The sequence below is a fragment of the Nilaparvata lugens genome, chromosome 5, assembly GCF_014356525.2.
Source record: "Nilaparvata lugens isolate BPH chromosome 5, ASM1435652v1, whole genome shotgun sequence".
NCBI classification, from domain to species: Eukaryota; Metazoa; Arthropoda; class Insecta; order Hemiptera; family Delphacidae; genus Nilaparvata; species Nilaparvata lugens.
The window spans coordinates 55,991,056-56,011,692 of NC_052508.1; the positions used below are offsets into that span (position 1 = coordinate 55,991,056).

The 20,637-nt window shown below is 33.2% G+C and overlaps 1 protein-coding gene across 6 annotated transcripts in view; it reads left to right on the plus strand.

The window, feature by feature from the left end:
* LOC111045928 (dipeptidase 1) overlaps window positions 1-16,875 on the plus strand; it is a 173,388-nt gene extending 156,513 nt beyond the window's left edge. For 3 of the 6 annotated variants that reach the window (XM_039428816.1, XM_039428817.1, XM_039428815.1), the window contains exons 7-13: window positions 854-986; window positions 6,891-7,041; window positions 8,450-8,528; window positions 10,793-10,969; window positions 15,191-15,275; window positions 16,367-16,442; window positions 16,654-16,875. In XM_039428816.1, the coding sequence (XP_039284750.1) occupies window positions 854-986; window positions 6,891-7,041; window positions 8,450-8,528; window positions 10,793-10,969; window positions 15,191-15,275; window positions 16,367-16,442; window positions 16,654-16,822 (870 nt within the window). In that variant the 3' untranslated portion in view covers window positions 16,823-16,875. The remainder of the gene's footprint in view (window positions 1-853; window positions 987-6,890; window positions 7,042-8,449; window positions 8,529-10,792; window positions 10,970-15,190; window positions 15,276-16,366; window positions 16,443-16,653) is intronic. The other 3 variants (XM_039428820.1, XM_039428818.1, XM_039428821.1) reach the window with 2 other exon arrangements.
* Window positions 16,876-20,637: the final 3,762 nt, after the last annotated feature.

Below are 20,637 nucleotides of genomic sequence, written 5' to 3' on the forward strand. Positions count from 1 at the left end.
AAAACTCCAACATCTTGTATTGTTCAACACATAAATATCTTATGAACTTGTTACTACTGATTCATAGAACTAACATTGGTTTGCGAAATTCTTACCTTTTCTTAGAAAGTTCTTCACTCGATCGATGGATCGTTTATTTATTCGATTATAAAGAATAGAAAGTCTTCGTTTAACGGTAGTTGAACCAGTAGTGAATTAAAAATTGAAAGTTTTTCTGGTTGAGTTCATCAGTTAGCCACAAAATTGATACGAACCTCCTGTTTTTGTTCTAATTCAGAGCTAGTTTCTATCATTCAGAATGTCAAGTGACAGGAATGGGTCCCTCTAAAAACGTTGCATTGACAAAACTTCATTAAGTGATGTTTCAGTGTAAAAACGTTGGTAGAATATTTCTCTACTGTACCTAGTAGTGACATTTTGTGGTTGATAGTTCGCACTATTCCATAAAAATATAGTTTCTACCAACGTTTTTACTCTGAAACATCACTTTATGAAATTATGTCAGTGGCAAAGTTTTTAGAGGGACCCATTCACTGTTGTAGGCTAGTATTATACTAGTGCTGTAGTAGTATAAACGTATATAGCTTTCCCGTGACAGTAATAAGCATCTCCAAAATCATCCTACTATTGTTTGAATTCGTACTATTGTTGTTTTGAGTAGTTTTCTGCACTGCTTCTGAAAGTTGGATTCAAGTTGAATTATCTCATGTGAATTCAGAGCTAATGTGTCATACAATGAGATCTGATATGAATTTTATCCCGCAGTAACATACAAGTATAGTTGTCTTCTCTATAGTAGTATAATTGTAAGAAATTAGAGTGTTATCATGATATGATTCTTCTCCTTTCACAGTTTTGGTCAGCCTACTCACCATGCGGCTCTCAATTCATGGATGCTGTACAAGTAACCATGGAGCAGATAGACGTTATCAGAAGGCTGACAGAGATGTACGATCAATACCTCGAGTTTGTGACATCCGTAAAAGGTGAGAAAATCCTGTTCAAATCAAATCATTTATTGTTAGAAAACATTATGATATAATGTCACAAAAACAACGTCGCAACTTGCCGTGTTACTGGCTTTCACTTATTTCTCTCTTTTGCATCGGATCTTAGGGGAATGTTTAGTTCTATAGAAGAAATTTCCAGTAGAACGCAGAGTCGTATTGGAATATCAAATCTCAAGAAATATATTAATCAAACTCGTTTCGATTATCCAAATAATAACAACAGGAGCAACAATAAATTAGGCACTCTCCATAACAGGAACGAATACTATTTTTATAATTTTTCATAACAGGAACTTTTCAATAATGTTACAATTTTAAACAAAATAGTAAAGTAATTTATCTTTATATTTATTGTTTTATTGTAATTTAACTATATTGTACAAATTTGTAATTTCATGTGGTAAATTGAATTGAATTGAATTGGATACTATTAATTATTTTTATTTGCACAAGGAAGCACTGAATAGGAGAGAAACACTAAGGATACTTGCACTATTTCTCACCCAAATTAAGATAATATTTTAAATGTTCTAAATGAGGTTATGATTTCACTTTTTTGTAATTTAGTCCTTTTTCATTTGAAACAACAGAAACTGAGAATTCTGAATTTCGATGGTTGAGGAACTGGTTAGAAAACAATAATAATAATAACAGTTCTAGTAGCTGGTTGATCGGCAAACAAAGCGTCCTGGTTTGCTGAAAACTTTCTTCAAAATCGTCTATAAATACGGCCCTGAGGCTCACTTACTGAGATAACAGTTTTTTTCAGTTGATAATTAATTTCAGACTGTAACTATCCATATACTGGAAAAACATTGATTGCTGGTTGATAACTATTAGTACAATTATTTCTAACAGTGATACGTTCCAAAAATCAAAACTAAGAAACTGAAATCCTATCATTTTATATGAAGCGAGCAATTCCTGTATATCTGTTCATATTTTTTCATTTTTTATATCTGGATATTTATGTTCAACGGATCTCGAAAACGGCTTTAACGATTTTCACGAAATTTGGAACATAGTAGGTTTATGATAAGAACATTCGATTGCACTAGGTCTCATCCCTGGGAAAACTCGCTGAAGGACATGAAAAGGATAACAATTATTCATCCTTGAAAAAACAGATGATAATTTTGTCGTCTGTGGAAACAGAAGATGCGTGTGTGTGAGGAGAATTATTTCCAGCTGTCTGCGAGAAATTTTAATCCAAAGTGAGTAGACAGAAGGTTGGTCACTCATCTATAGTATTTTCGTTGAAATGCAATTGGAGTGGGGGAACTGCAGCCGTGACGTAGGCTGTAGTACAGAGTAGGCAGAATATCGCATCCTTGAAAATCATATGGTGTCGTATAGTCAAATTATATACCACAAACATTTTCTGACATGCAAGCTTTCTGTTTCTGCTTTACAATAATTATTAAAACATTTGAATAATACAATCATTTTGCCATATAAAAGCAAAAACCCCACCTCCTAACCTTCCCTTTCAAACCCTTAAGGTTTCTTCATCTTCTAGGTCGTGTTTATATTTTGTAGTTTGGCTATACATCAGCTTGTGAATTTCGGGGATGAGATATTTTGATTCTCGTAGAACATGTGCTCGATACCAGCATGTGTTCAGTGCATTTACAATGAATGAAATTCATCGGATTTATCGGGATCGGTTTATCGGTATATTGCGATGCATTGGTTTATCAAGATTTTTTAAGGGTTAATCTGAAATTATAATAGTATAACATTGTCTACTAACGCTTTTCCAGCTTATTAACTTTTTCGGGTCACGTTTCTAGATTCATGAAAAACTTTCAACTTCATTTTATTCATAAAAGTTGAATGAACTTGAAATATTTTTAACAACATCATTAGAATCGGTGATTCATTCGCTATAAGTATGGAGAATTTTAAAGTTCTAGGTCAATCTTGAGGAGATTATACGACGATATATTTGAAGATACAGTGAATAAACTGTATGCTCAGTGTGGTTACTCTAGAACATTTTTACTACACGTGACGTCACGCTGGCGTTCCCCCCACCACTTTGAATCATACACCTGTGAGTGATCAACCTTTTGTCTACTAACGTTGATTTTAATCGACTTTATCAAAATAATCTAATTTGTTGACATGATAATCATTCTACACTAGAGTATAAATCATAATTTTCAAAGTTATTCATTAGAAAATGTCAAATTATTCATTATAATTGTCATTATTTCACAATTTTAAGTGGCTAGTGAGTGTTATTTTGTTATTCAATTTGGTTTGTAAATAATCTAATCAAAACTTCTTTTGTTTTTAAATGTTTGGACTGAAAATTGAACTTGAATTCAAGTGTATGGAACATAACCTACTTTCTGGACTATTATTTTATAGTGTATAAATCAAAATTCGGGGAAGAAACAGTTTTGAGCAGTGCCTGTCAGTCCTTCCCACATCATTTCAAAGAATTGTGTTCTGTTTATCAATAGTTTATAAATAAATAACGAGCGAAGCTCGGTGCACCGATATTTCAGTATTTACTGAACTCAAACATTTTCCAATTTAGTCCTGACAACATAACTTTTTATCCTGATAAGGGTTGTAGCTACCAGGTAAAGGTACTTTAACTTCATTGTGTCTCAACAAGAAATATAATAATAATGGTGGCAGATAGTTATCGGATGGTATAGTACTATACCTTCATTCTGTATCAACAAGAAAAATAATTAAATTGAGAACGGTCTGTTGATATAACTAGTACCTCGTCTTCTATGATAATGACGCAGTTGACAAAATCGAGACTCCTCATTGATGAGAGCTTGTTATTCATGAAAGTCCACAAACGAACGAAATGTGGGCTGAAGAAAGCTGCCAATCTCCAACCACGATGCTCTTCATGAAGTTTCCAATTTCACAGTAAATAAGTTTCTGCGACAACAAAAATAAACTGACTGTGAGTCATGATGAATATTCATTTGTTGAGAGCTCGGGGGAGTTGAACGGTACGGATCTTTTCCTACATTATTAGTAGCAATTTCTGACATCAGACTTCAGTGAAGATTGCTCACTCCGTTTTTCCGACATATTTTCCTCTTCAATCGAAACGTCAAATTTTAAATGAGAAGTCTTTTCTTCTGAATCATGACAAGAAACATCTTGAAAGTACCTCAAAAGCTGGTGTTTTTTTTTCCATAAAATGTATTAAGCTTTAATTAGCGGGAAAAGACTCCCACATAACGTAACTACCTATTCGCTTGACAATATTTTCTTATGGCGCACATTAATAAGATCATTACCACTATCAATGCAATAGGCAACAATATCCAAATAGGAAAAATAAAATTGATTTTTCAAATTTATTCGAGTATTTATCATAATTTACTCTGAGTTTTTATTCCAGATGAATTGATGACAACCATTATCCAATCCATATAGGAAAAATATAATTGATTTTTCAAATTGATTCGAGTATTTATCATAATTTACTCTGAGTTTTTATTCTAGATGAATTGATGACAACCATTATCCAATCCATATAGGAAAAATATAATTTATTTTTCAAATTGATTCGAGTATTTATCATAATTTACTTTGATTTTTTATTCCAGATGAATTGATGACATTCATAATCCAATCTGATATAATTGAGAAAGTCCCAAAACTATTAAATGCAGGCTACAGCGCGAAATACTATATAATTTAATGAATTAATCATTTACATTAGATTCTTCATTTACTAGACATCTCTATGACTTACAACTTTGGTTAGAGCTAGAAGAATGACTAGTATTACATGGTAATGGTATCAAACCATTTTGTTGATGGTAGCTTATATATGAGCGAAAGATTGAGAGTGGTCATCATACTCCAACTTCAGTTGCACATTCATTAAAATGTGTTGCCCTGTATAGACTAGGAAATGCATTCATGAAAATATAAACATTGAGATCAGATGGATTTGGCTTGAAAGTCTTATATGGTGAGCATGAATAAGCTACTATATGATAGAAGTTGCAAAAGCTATGAATAGAATTCAGAGATAAGGAACATGCCATAGTAGAATGTGGTAGACGAACCCTTTCCAGTTTTATGAATAGTAGGCCAGAGATGATGTTCCACCGCTTTTTTGAGGTCACTTAAATCTTCCCTCTCATTTTTATCGTGATACAGAGTCTGTTCTTCCTTTGAGGCTCGTCAAATCTGAAATGTGCTGCTTCATCCTTCAAGCACAGCTCTTTTGAGGATCAGCTCTTCACAAAATTACCACCTTGTTTTATACAATACTTTGTGGGCCTAGATATTCAGGTTTACGGTTCCATAAATTAGATCATGCAAATTCAACATAAATAATCTTGTTATCTTGTATTATACAACTGCATCATTAAAACTCATCCGATTCTGTATCAACCTTTCAATTGTTTTGGAATACTTTGCTTGAACACAGCTCAAAAACTGGAAAACCATTTGGCTATTATCCTCGCTGGAAGAGTTCAAAAGCCTGAGGAAACAAATGCAATATTATCAATTCAAATAAATCATGAAGATGAAGACTGAGAAAACAAATGAAATATTATCAATTTAGATAAATCATGAAGATAAAGCCTGAGAAAACAAATGAAATATTATCAATTCAGATAAATCATGAAGATAAAGACTGAGAAAACAAATGAAATATTATCAATTCAGATAAATCATGAAGATAAGGCCTGAGAAAACAAATAATGCAATATTATCAACTCAGATGAATCATGAAGATAAAGCCTGAGAAAACAAATACAATAAAATCAATTCAGAGGAATCATGAACTGTAGATACTAGGCAACCTGTAGAAAAGCCAAACTTCAATTTTTCACTTTGATAAAACAGCAATCCTGAATACTCTGCCAAAATTGTCACTGAATAGGGATTTCCAATGTAACCATTGAACTGTTTTTTACAAAACCGGTTCATTTGGATGACTCATCTCCCTCCTGAGATAAGAGGTTTGATTTATTCTGGTTACGTAGAAAGAATGAGCCATGGAAATATTTTTCAGAGACAATACAAAAGGAAAAATGATAAGAGGGCGTTCATTTGAGTGTTGGTTCAAAGATATTGAAGACATCATAACCGGATGGAGACATAAGTGTATCTTCACTCTTAGCCACGCTTAGTTAGAAATACGTCTTTAAGAGACGTATTCGACGTATCTCCTAATGTTGATCAATCATCCCGTTCACACCAGCGTTGCTTGGATTCAGCATTGGGGAATAGGACGGCTACGTCTCCCGAAGACGGATTCCCGATAGAGATGGAATGAGAGGCATTAAGTAATTAGTAACAATAGTAAATTATAGTAATTGTTCAATTGTTTTGAAATTCTGAATGACTATTGCTTCCAATTCATTTATTTATTTGTGGATACAATCACAAATCATATAAATATGATTGGGTGAGAACAAAAACATGCTTGGCCCAAATCTATTCCATTCCCAAATTTTGATGATATTACATGTCCAAAAAAATAGGTGATGTTTCTACTGTAAAAAGTTCAAGTTCAATATTGGTTCAAAATGATATATGAGCTGGAAATTTTGAATCTAGAAGAATTAAAACAAACAAATTATAGTTAAATATTACATTTAATTATCACTGCATATTGAATTAATTGAGTTATTTCGAAGTCTCAATTAATTAAATTTCAAAGACTTGAACAATCCAAGTAAATACTAGAGAAATTCAAAATCGAATCACACTTAGGGAAGTTGGACAACAATGAAAATGTTTAGAGCTAATATGGTGGAGCATGATGTTGCGTTTTGTTTCTTTTCCGAGCTCCAAAGATGGATTTTGATAGAATTCATGGAGGGAAATTCATAGGATTACATAGAATTCTAGCCATGTTTCTACTTTTTGCAGAGCTTGAGGACGTGCATCGTCGAGGGAAAATTGCAAGTCTGGTTGGAGTGGAAGGGGGACATTCGCTGGGAAACTCCCTGGGTGTGCTGAGGATGTATTACGATCTGGGAGCGCGCTATCTCACTCTCACCCATACTTGTCACACTCCCTGGTGAGTACTGCACAGCAGGCCAACTTTGTTTGTTATTTTTAATTATTTATATCCAGTATGAACCAGTAACATTTTCAAATCACTTGTTGGTGTTATTGTTTCTCATTCATGAAGTAGTAAAAATTAGGCTCAACTCACACTTACGCGTCTCAGGTCGAGAAGAGACTCGACTCTAGTCGAGAGCATGTGTTTCCAAATGGTGACACTCAGACCAGTCGATTCTAGTCTCCGCGACGTCACCATTTGAAAACACATGCTCTCGACTAGAGTCGAGTCTCTTCTCGACCTGAGTCGCGTAAGTGTGAGTTGAGCCTTAACAGAATAAAGGAGACAATACGTGTCTTATTCAGTGATTGGGTCTTCTCCATATGAATACTTCCTGAAGTTTTATTCATTGTGATGCCTAAGCGTGTTAGCACAGAGAAAATATAGCATAAGAAGATATAGTGCGTATAGTGCGATATAGGGTATAGTGCGTTTATGTCCTGAATTTTACTTCAGGTCAAGCTGATAGTCCTAGTAGTTCTTTCTCGTGAAGTTATGTTTTGCTGCTAGTCTCTCATATTGTTTCACATACCAATTCCACAATCATGTTCACACACTCACACGGCGAAAACAGTAATAATAAACAGTATAGTCAACTGTAATCGGCATGATAAACAAAAATCGGCTTAGAATTTGGAACATGAACGACCTATACACCATGGGATATCTTCTTAGTTTATTTCTTCTCTATGGTGTTAGCTTCAACATTTTTCAATTCCTACTTTCAGCAATAACTGATATGAATGTAAATATTGTTATGATTATTTATTTATTTTAAAATACATATGAGAGCACAAGGATAACATCCCATAATTGCTCTTTTAACTCATAATACAAGTAAACAATTTTATACACATATTGGAAGAAATAAAAAGTCTTCACGAAAAGTCTCTCTGGAAAATATCCAGTACAGAAGATTTAAACACTATTTTAGATAACAGAAAAATAAACACAGCAAACATTGAAAGAAGAAAAAAATTTCACGATTTCACAGAAGTCATTTTGAGAAGAAAGAAAAGAAATAAAAGTAGTGGAAAGAAATTGAAAACACACCTTGAAGGAGTAGAGAAAACAAAGATATCACTGTCACAAAAGACTTTATCCAATCAAACTCCAACCATCAACGAGGGATTGACCTCAGCAACCCACTCCTCAATTCTCTCTCTCTCTCTCTCTCTCTCTCTGATCCAGCAAGCTGAACATTCAAACTTGTTGTTCAATATTGTTGTTATTGTAACTGATATGGATTTTCTCTTGAAGTCAACTGTATTTTTACACTCTAATTGGTATTTGGAATGCAATTTATGATTGTTTGATGAGTAATTGCAGTGTAAAAGCTAATATTTGTTGACTCTTTTGGCAGGGCAGGCTGTTGTTTGGGTACAGAGGAAATGGATCCACCAACAGAAGATGAGAACCAAGGACTTTCTTACTTCGGAAGTGTAAGATGAACCTAAGATTCCATCATTCTCAAAACTTTTACCGACTATTGAGAGTAGATGTATAGATGTCAAGAGTAGATGTATAGCCTTCACATCCTTTAATGTATCTGATAAAAACTGAACTGAATATTGTAAATGGAAGTTGTTTGATCGCAAAACTTAGTGCTCTGTTTAGTTTACTGAGATTTTGCAGTGCGATCTCACTTCAATCATCGTTTTGATATTACTCTCTCATTCATACAAGCTCCATTTATCTTATTTTGAGAGGATTCTCAAAATTCCATAAACTATTGGAGTATTACATTCTAATAAACATCCTCTTATCACATTAGTCCGTTTGTACTCAACAGATAGAATGTTCCTCGAAGAGGAATAAATTGATGATTGAACTGTTGTATATCCATACTTTTTCACTGTTAAAATTAAACTTGAATTTTAAAAAACACTTTTGAAGTGAAAATACACTTACTTTTGTAGTGACGATCGTTTCGACCTCTTGTTGGTCATCATCAGACTCTGATTGAATATCAATTATGAAATTCAATCATCAAACTTGAATTTTAAAAAACACTTTTGAAGTGAAAATACACTTACTTTTGTAGTGACGATTGTTTCGACCTGTTGTTGGTCAGACTCTGATGAAACGATCGTCACTACAAAAGTAAGTGTATTTTCACTTCAAAAGTGTTTTTAAAATTCAAGTTTGATGATTGAATTTCATAATTGATATTCAATTTCATTCGAGCACTGCAAAAGACATTCACGTCCAAGTAACGTTCACTATTTTTTGTCATAATAATCTGAAAAAGAATAATTGAGGAATAGAAAACATTACCTGCTTGTGCTGAAGTTACCACATGCAGTCTATAAACATAACCTAGTTTAGAAATTCCGAATAAGGAATTTTTTGGAAGTTGACAAAACTTCCGAAGTTGACCGCATCTTGTGTGTTGACCGTCAGGCTTGCCGCAAATTTGGACGCCACGTGACGTGACATGACGTGATGTGAGTCTGATATATGAGTTGATATCATATTATAATGTTCATATTGAAATTATGATTTGTGATTGTCAATGAAATGAATAATACTAATAATATTGAGGCGAAGCTAGCTTGTGTTGATATTAACTCATCTATAGTGATGTGCACGAGTGCACTTTTTAATGGCAGTGTTTCTTTAGCAATGGTATTGTTTTCCTTGTCTATCATTAAACAAAGCGGATAGCGCTATCTCTTTCTCGCTTTGCTCTGTTGCCAGATCGTTTCTTAACAATGTAGAATTAATAATGATTGATGGAATATTTCATTTTAATTATGATATTATTGAAAAATATAATTTCTTGCTTAACCCTACAGAGACACACTTACTTTATTCTATAACACAGTAGACACACTGGGGTGTCGAACACCCCAATTTAATTTTGCATTTTTCTTTAAAAAATATGAAAAAAACAAATACTTGGACCATACTTCATCATTTCTTAATCATTTTTGTTCCAAGTGCATACAGAAATCAAAAGTAAAGCACTGCTTATCAATATTTATACTAATTTTAGAAGTAGGTATGCTCCGCCTAAGTGTTGGAGCTCCTAATCCGGTTTGAACGAATGGCTTGATCATTGCCAATGACAACTTCATCAAAAACTCACGTCTCTTCATTCTATTGTTTTGAATCTCAAGTTGTAGAGAATCATAGAATTTATTCCAATCTGATCCATCATCCCATACCACATTCGTAGTGACAATACAGGTAAATCTTTGTAATGAAAGTGTTTGATAAAAGTCCTACGTAAAAGACACTCTAGGGTGTTAGACACCCCAAACGAATAACAAGATGAGCTGGTGACCTTGTAGAATGCTATTACTGACTGAAAATGGTGGAGAGTAGTTGACAATACTACAAACCTAATTTAGACTGGGCATCAATTCCCATCTGTTTGATATTGTCAACTGCAGAACAGAAAAAAATTCCCTGGGGTGTGAAACACCCCAGTGTGTCTCTTTAGGGTCAATAAAATATAATTGATTATTCTAAATGAGGATGAACAATTAATATTACATCAATAAACCTGTATCAGCTACCGTGTTTATGAGGCATTGACAAGACAGAGGATCGGCAACGTTGTTCTCCTATATTTCTTCACTGCCATTATAAGGTGGACCTCACTATAGCAGGCTCACGTCACGGAGCATCGCGTTTCGACAAACCTATAAAAAGGTTATCTTAATTTTAATGTGTGAATTTGTTGTGATTGGGATTGCAGCAGGTGATAAGGGAGCTGAACAGACTGGGCATGCTGGTGGACCTGAGTCACACTTCGGTTCGCACCATGGAGGATGCTCTCAACGTGTCCATTGCACCCATCATATTCTCGCACTCATCCGCCTTCGCCCTCTGCAACTCAACTCGCAATGTCCCTGACCATGTGCTCAAACTGGTGGTCAGTCACTCCAACATTATTATCCAAGTTCATAAATTCATTGATTCACTTCCTCTATCAAGTATATACATAATATACGTATAAAGGTTAATGATTAGTATGATAGTTCTATTATTTTTCACCTCAAATTTTATGTAGGTATTACATTTAGGCTAGTTTCACACTCATTCGATTCGTTTCCTTTTTGGCAAATTCCGATGAGTGTGAAACGGTAATTCGGTTTGAATTTGGTACCAAATAGAGACCGCATAGAACCGAACGCCCACTTGACTCTAATAAATTCCATTAGGTTTCAATTCGTTGCTACTTTCTCACACTTTCGGTTCGGTTCGGTTCGTTTTCGGCAAATTCCGATAAGTGTGAAACGATGATTCGGTTTGAATTCGGTACCGAATAGCAACCGCATAGCATCGAACGCCCCCTTGACACGAATAGGTTTCATCATATTCGAATTCGTTGTTAGGGAAACAGGAAAAAAACAAAGTCGTTTACAGATGCTTGCCTTTTTGTTTTTATTTTAACCTGATATCGTGTTTATCTGTTTCAAAATTTTCCAAGTCAAAATCATATGGTCAATTCATTTTTTTTAGTTCACAGGAACATTTTTCTCTCAATGAATAGTTTGCTAAAAAATATGAAAGATATATAAATCAATTAAAACTCAGGCAGAATTTTTATTCTTTTTCCACGAATATTACATGATTTCTTCAATGGAGAGAAGAGATGAAGTTTATATACCATGTGTCAAAACAATAAGGAACAAATTTGCAATTAAAAAAAAATAATAATCTCTCTGAACATCCAAAATTAACATAATGCTAAATGAACTATTCAAATAATTCACAATTTTTAATCAACTTTGAAATTTCTTTGTTCAAGAAATAACATCTTACGATTTAACACCAGCTGTTATATCTATATATATATAAAAGCGAAATGGCACTCACTCACTGACTGACTGACTGACTCACTCACTCACTCACTCACTCACTCACTCACTCACTCACTCGCATAACTAAAAATCTACCGGACCAAAAAAATTCAAATTTGGTAGGTATGTTCAGTTGGCCCTTTAGAGGCGCACTAAGAAATCTTTTGGCAATATTTCAACTCTAAGGGTTGTTTTTAAGGGTTTAAAGTTCGTCTTTTAGCATGTATATTCTTCTTCTCCCAATCTCTTAATTAGAATTGAAATTTCCATATCTTATGTTACTATAGAACTATAATCTAGATAGAGTACCTCTTCGAAACAGTTGTTAACTGGCAACTAAATTAATAATTTTGTCAGGTTGGCATTAAGTTGAGTTGATTTTGTTAGGTTGGCACCAAGTTGAAGATTTAAATGCATTTATCGCGGAAAAATTGATTGGGCACTGCTACTTCAATCCTGGGAATATTATATTACTAGCCGTCAGGCTCGCTTCGCTGGCCATATCTGTTTAGCCAGACGTTTAGTCTGGACCCCCGACTGGATTGTCCTAATATAATATGATAAAAATGAAAAAATGCAGGCGAGCGAAGCGAGCCTGCTGATCTCATTCTTGGACGATCCAGTCGGGGTCCAGGGGCGGAGCCCCTGGCTAGACGGATATGGCGAGCGAAGCGAGCCTGACGGCTAGTTTAAATATACCAGCATAAACTGTGAAAATCCAAACACAGCTGTGTTTGAGAAGAAAATACCCAATTAGAACCGTACGAATTGAAACCTGACATGTATGAAAGCCTCATTCGTTTTCGGTAACGAACCGAACCGAACCCAAAACGAACCGAACCGAATTAAACCGAATGCGTGTGAAGCTAGCCTTATAAGTAAAATTGAAGTTGCTTTCCATGACGAAACACTATGTAATAACTCTGTTGTAGTTCAGACACTGTGTTACTTGTAAATATTTGAAAAAAAAACAGTTACTTTTCTTGGAGTCTTGAGGAATGCATTTCACTCCTGAAGAGGAGCTTCATCAGCCTGACACCAGGGGCGCTTGCTCTTATGGGTTGGACTGTGTGGCCAAAATGTGGGATAATATTACATTCGATTTCAAGTTGAAGTTAGTTTTAGATTTTAATAAATGATCAAATAAACTTCAAATAAAATGTAATATTTTCCCACATTTTGGCCACACAGTCCAACCCATAAGAGCAAGCGCCCCTGGTGTCAGGCTGATGAAGCTCCTCTTCAGGAGTGAAATGCATTCCTCAATACTCCAAGAAAAGTTAGTGTTTTTTCAAATATTTACAAGTAACACAGTGTCTGAACTACAATAAAGTAGTTTATATTTATAAGTAGGTTATAAATGTTTTTAAACTTGTTGATAAATCATTAATAATGCCGATACCGTTAATGACATTAGTTGAATATTATTGAACCTTATTCATACCGATATAAGTGTTCTCATACATAAATATATAACCAACTGCAAACCTAAGTCATCTGGGTGCCTCAAGAAACACGATCCACTTGATGCAGAAGGCAGTGATGCTCAACACTGTATCAATGGTTAGGGCATTCTTAAACCTAGCAGCAGAATAATAATTCACCCCAGTCTTGACATAGACCGATTTTGATCAAAAACTCACATAACAATGTGATGAAAAATGAAAACAATAATAATAATAAAACCTGATAAAAATAAAAACCTAAATCTAAACCTAATAATAATAATAGATTTTATTTCTCAGTAAACAAAGTAAACAAAACATAGCTTTTGTGAAATCTATACAATCATGCACTTACAATAATATATTCTAAATATAATTTCTAAATTTACTGAGAAAGACACTCCCGAAAAATTTCTATAATGGGATATGTCATCAGAGAGCAATATCTTCAATTATTTTTGTTTTAAACAAAATAAATATGTGATGAGTAAAATGAAGACTACGCTAGCAACAGAGCTTAGAGCAGGGTTGAAATTGATTAAAAAGAAAAACAAATATCTAAAATTGGATTTGAATGCAAAAAATAGATGTATGATAGTATTTTGAATCATTATTACATGGTCTACTGGTACCCTTTTCATATTCTTCCAGACACGACCAGTTTCGACAGTTTTGCATACATTATTGAGTGTCGAAATTTGTTTTTTGGAAAAATGTAAAAAAATAAATTTTAATTTTTTTCAACCAATTATTAGTTTAATTTTTTTAACCATAAAACCATTTAATTTAAAAAAGAAAAAAGGGCCACTTTGTTCCGTGAATGTTTTTTTTACAAGAGAAATATTTGATATGAATTGAATAATTTTCATTTTTAAAGAACATAATATTTACAAAAAATTGAAATAATACGATAATTGTAGTATAATATTTCTCCACCTTGAAACTAATCTGTGTGTGAGAAATGTCGTTTATAATCAATGTATTTTCCTGTTGCATAACAACACATACATTTGCTTTTTAAATATTGCACATTTGAATGACTATGACTACACCTAGAGTATAAAAAAGTCATACCCTTTCTATTTTATTGGTTAATTTATAATTATATTATATAGGTTAATTTTAGTGGAATAAATAATGTACGGTACTAGTAATTCTATTTTGTAATGAAACTTGCAAGTAGCTCTATTGTAATACATAATCTCATATTAATTTTATTTGAAAATTATTAATATGCTAATGTTAATGTTAGTGACAGCAATAATATTTTTACATATTTGCATATACCGCACTTGCTGGTACTTTTAAGTGTGAGCTCTATTATATAGGTCTGAATATGTAAACTGTATGATAATAATTATTGTTGTTTTACATAATATAAGATCACATAGCTAGGTAATAGCCTATTGTTATAGTTATAATTTAGATTTTATCCATCAAAGGATGAAGTGTAGGTTATTCATTGGATCTAGCCTAAATATTCATTGATGCATTGGAATTCATTTTAAAGTGGCAAAAAATAATGTCCACTAGAAAGTGTTAGTGAGAGCAATTTAATTTTATATCATTTATGATAATATAAGTTTTATTATTCCAAGTTGGTATTATTCTTCATTTAGAAAAAGTGAGCATTATAATGCCTTTTTCTCAAAAATTTGCTTTAAATGAATGAGTTACATGAAAAATAATTATATTACGAAAAAGAATTGGAAACTATCGTGGCTTGATATGGATATAATATTCATATAAACCTTATTATGGAATAATTAAAGATACCTATAAACTTCTGTATATGTCTTTCTTCAATCACCAATGGCTAATTTATCAATTTTTGTCATTTTACAGGCCTTAAACGGTGGAATTGTAATGGTGAATTTCTACTCATATTTCATTACTTGCAACCAGTCTTCATCGTTGGAAGATGTCATTGGTGAGTTATTTTCTCAAATTCACTCACACTGGATAAATTATTAATTATAATAATTTTAGAAAAAATATCTAGTTGATGGAAAATTAATGCAGCACCCATCATAAAATAGTATCACCCCCGTTTTTTACAACACCTCAAAAGTATAGGCTATTAATTACACAATAAACTAAATTTCACACAAGATTCACAATAATTATCAAATTTTATTTGAATCTATGAATATGAGCATTGCAAGAATTCAAAGCCAATCACTTGTATGAACCTAATAGATTGTACAATTCGTTTCTATTCTTCAATTGATCCATCTCTCCAATATTCATGGAAGCTTGAAGAGAGATAAGGTGAGCTACAGACTATTTATTTCCATGGTAATCTTCAAAACATTAGTAGCATGTAGTATTTATTACACTGTAGTGTAAAATTAATATTGACATACCATTTTATGTCCCAAAATGTTGTCATAATTTCATCCATAAAAATGTGAAATGTCACGTATTCAATACACAAACAGTATTTATTGTTTTCTGTGTATATAATTCTTCATGTACAAATCTCTCACAATGCAGTCACCATTGATCAGCTTGGACCATCCTTGTAAGACTCTTTCCTTTCTCTTTTTCTCATTTCTACTTATATGTTTTCTGTGTGAATTTGCATACTACTCTATCTGGAGCTCTTTCAATCCTGAGAATTTTCAGTAAACCCTGAAATATTGCCGTACAGTTTCAAAAAAACAAAGAGATTTTCATGAATTATATTCTTGGGAAAAACAATTATTGCATACGGTACGGTACTATAAGCGAGTTCGAGAAAGTTAATCTGTTGGAATCTTAATCTTTTGAATATAATTGAGATGAATCAAAATTGGATTATGAATGAATAACTAATCAAATTATTAGACCTACGTTACCTACTTACACTACCGTATTATAATTGGAATAAATTGAATACGTAGAGAATAGGAAAATACGTGGTCTCAGACAGGTAGCGTTGAAGATTTGTATTTTTTAAAAGAAAATTTTACTATTCAATCTATACTTATAGCTTTTATGAAAACTATGGAACTGTTCTAATATTGACTGTTTTTCCAGCGCATATTAATCATATAAGGAGTGTAGCCGGTGAAGATCACGTGGGTATTGGAGCCGGCTATGATGGAATTAATTCGTAAGTAGTCTCCTTTTTCCTCTATAACAACAAATTTATTAGGTAATTAAAAGTTTTTGTAAATTTGTCAAGTCCCAGAAATCTATATCATAAATGAAAGAGTTTTCTAACGACACAGGAATTTTTAACTTATATTTCTAGACTGTGTAGGAGGACTCATTAAAAGGTCATTTAAAGATTGAAGTACATGTATTGTTCTTGTTTTTTGAAGGACTCCGAAAGGGTTGGAAGATGTGTCTATGTATCCTCATTTGTTTGCTGCGCTGATGGAGGACCCAACGTGGACGGAAGAGCAACTCAAGAAATTAGCTGGTCTCAATTTCCTCAGGGTCTTCTCAACGGCTGAACAGGTAAGTTTGAAGTTTTTACTATTAAATTGATATATTTCCTGCAGTATCCTAGTAACAAACTATCCAGCATGGAACATGAAGTCGTTGTCTTTTTCCTTTAGGGCTACTCTTGAATATAAATTAAAATTAGAAACCCAAGTACGGTACTCTTTTAAAATTGTTCAATCACAACATTTTTTGGCTATCCATGCCATTATCAAGTTGGTAATGATAACGACTTGGTAATCTATCTATATATATAAAAGCGAAATGGCACTCACTCACTGACTGACTGACTGACTGACTCACTCACTCACTCAATCACTCACTCACTCACTCGCATAACTAAAAATCTACCGGACCAAAAACGTCCAAATTTGGTAGGTATGTTCAGTTGGCCCTTTAGAGGCGCACTAAGAAATCTTTTGGCCATATTTTAACTCTAAGGGTTGTTTTTAAGGGTTTAAAGTTCGTCTTTTAGCATGTATATTCTTCTTCTCCCAATCTGTTAATTATAATAATTGAAATTTCCATATCATATGTTACTATAGAACTATAATCTAGATAGAGTACCTCTTCGAAACAGTTGTAAACTGGCAACTAAATTAATAATTTTGTCAGGTTGGCATTAAATTGAGTTGACTTTGTTAGGTTGGCACCAACTTGAAGATTCAAATGCATTTATCGCGGAAAAATTGATTGGGCACTGCTACTTCAATCCTGGGAATATTATATTACTAGCAGTCAGGCTCGCTTCGCTCGCCATATCCGTTTAGCCAGCCGTTTAGTCTGGACCCCCGACTGGATTGTGCTAACATATGATAAAAATGCCCAAATGGAAAATGCAGGCGAGCGAAGCGAGCCTGCTGATCCCATTTTTGGACGATCCAGTCGGGGGTCCAGGGGGCGGAGCCCCCTTGCTAGACGGATATGGCGAGCGAAGCGAGCCTGACGGCTAGTGGCATTATATAGCCGAATAAATTGAATACGTAGAGAGTAGGAAAATACGTGGTCTCAGACAGGTTGCGTTGAAGATTTGTATTTTTAAAAGAAAATTTTACTATTCAATCCATAGTTATAGCTTTTATGAAAACTATGAAACTGTTCTAATATTGACTGTTTTTCCAGCGCATATTAATCATATAAGGAGTGTAGCCGGTGAAGATCACGTGGGTATTGGAGCCGGCTATGATGGAATTAATTCGTAAGTAGTCTCCTTTTTCCTCTATAACAACAAATTTATTAATTAAAAGTTTTTGTGAATTCTATAGTCCCAGAAATCTATATCATAAATGAAAGAGTATTCTAACGACACAGGAATTTTCAACTTATATTTCTAGACTGTGTAGGAGGACTCATTAAAAGGTCATTTAAAGATTGAAGTACATGTATTGTTCTTGTTTTTTGAAGGACTCCGAAAGGGTTGGAAGATGTGTCTATGTATCCTCATTTGTTTGCTGCGCTGATGGAGGACCCAACGTGGACGGAAGAGCAACTCAAGAAATTAGCTGGTCTCAATTTCCTCAGGGTCTTCTCAACGGCTGAACAGGTAATAAGTTTGAATTTTTAACAATTAAATTGATAGATTTCCTACAGTATCCTAGTAACGAACTATCCAGTATGGAACATGAAGTCATTGTCTTTTTCCTTTAGGGCTACTCTTGAATATAAATTAAAATTAGAAACCCAAGTACGGTACTCTTTTAAAATTGTTCAATTACAACATTTTTTGGCTATATAATGTCATTATCAAGTTGGTAATGATAACGACTTGGTAATTTATTCATTTATTTATTTATTTGTACCATTGTCATTACAGATCATAATTATAATAGATATAATATGATTGGGAGAAGACAACAGGCATAGCCCAAAACTGTCTTCTCCCAAATTTTTACAAATTCAAGTTTCAAAAAAGAATAAGGTTAAGATTTCACTTTCACTTCAAAAAGTCCAATTTCCACTTCAAAACTAAAGACTAAACTAAAAATTTTGAATTTTAATATTTAAAAACTGATTAAAAACAAAAATATTCCACTCAAATCTCTACAGATTGGAAATTTTTTGAGTAATTTTGCAAAATTTTGAGCCAGAAAAGAAACACAACACTTAATGGCATTATATAGCCGAAACATGTGATTGAACAATTTCCAAATGATACTTTGATTTCTAATTTTGATTTATATTCAAACATGAAGTCAGTATAAAGCATAGAATATAAAATATAATGCCTCATTATTACAAAAAATATAATGCCAGTTTTCATTACTGTATGTTTGTAAGGACTGTTCTCACTTAATGCTTCTCATCAAGGAAATAATTGAAATTAGTTGTTGAAGCCACTAATTGTTCACAGTTTCTCTCTTCCACACTTACTTTTCCAAATCTGTTACAAATAAATGAATAATGTAGTACTACAAATAACCAGAATTGTGTTATACAACCACCACCTCACTCTTATGTTAATGGGAATTATTACTACAAAATAGAGTTCAATGTTTCCATAGTAGGCTACTTTGAAGCATTGAATCATTTCTGAAGGAAGCACTCAACTCATCTTCATTCTTCATTCCCCAGTTCAAGTGAATTTTTGTCAAAACATAAGTTCAATCTATCAAAAATTTCTCTGTCATATAAATAATGTTCCTATCCCCCTACCTATTCATACTGTTTTCGTTGCTCCTGAATAGAAGTGCTGTAGAAAATAAATCTGTATGAAAGTGATGTATAACAGTGTAGGCTACATTGAAGAAGAACGGTGAACAACTGTTTATTTTTTTATATGATGGCGACATACACAAATCATTGGAATAACACATTTCCACTTCAACTCTAAAAAATGTACAAAACAGTAGCCCAATATTATAGTAGGCCTACAGCAGCAACCCAACTAGTCTGACACAATCTTCTGGAAACTCCACAAATGAATTGAACAGAAAAGAAATTTTTTGTTTCTCTTATACTACTTGAGTTTAGAATTAATATACATAAGGTAATGTATACACAAGTGAGCAATAAGTGTTCAACAGACGGATCAATCAGACTCTTCTATATAGTTTTCAATAGGAATTACAAAAAATGATAATTCATACCTTGTCTAAATCGAATGGTGAAAAGTGAAACAATGATTATGATTTAGAAATCGAGACGTTTCTTCAATAATATTGTCAGTCCCTAATAATTTATTTGAGCCAAACTTAAGTTTCTATAATGCACTAGGATGAAGCATCATCATCAGTGGTCTTTTTTGGTTAGACAAACCAAGTTTTGGTTCGAGCCTCAAACCAAAAAAAAAGAAACACTGATGATTCCTTAGTGCATTGAAACTAAAATTTTGCTCAAATAAATTATGTGGAACTAACAATATCTCTTCAATTTCACTTTTATAATATGGTAAAATTCCACAATATCTCTGTTCATAGTGTGAATTATATTTTCTTCAATTCATTCAATTTTTAATAGAAAAACACAACTCCATTCTGAATTCTTGTATCTAACTTCTAGAACAATCAATCATATTTTTTCCAGGTAAATGATTGATTGATTGATTATTCGAATATTATTTCTATCGATTGATTGATTTTTCTATTGTTATTCTTTATTGATTGATTGGTTGATTGATTGCCTTGCTCTGCAGGTGAGAGATAAGTGGAAAGATGACGGACTAGGCACAGTGGAAGACTTATTTGTGGCTTCAGCACAAGTGCGACCCCCGTCAGATTGTGTCTACGAGGGCTCATGATCCTAGTGCAGAGTAGCTCCACGATTTATTCCTAATAAGACAGTGCGTCACTTCATCAACTGTATTCAAAAACTGTTATTATCTCAAACAGGGTCATTCACTAAACTAAATCTTTTAATTCCTA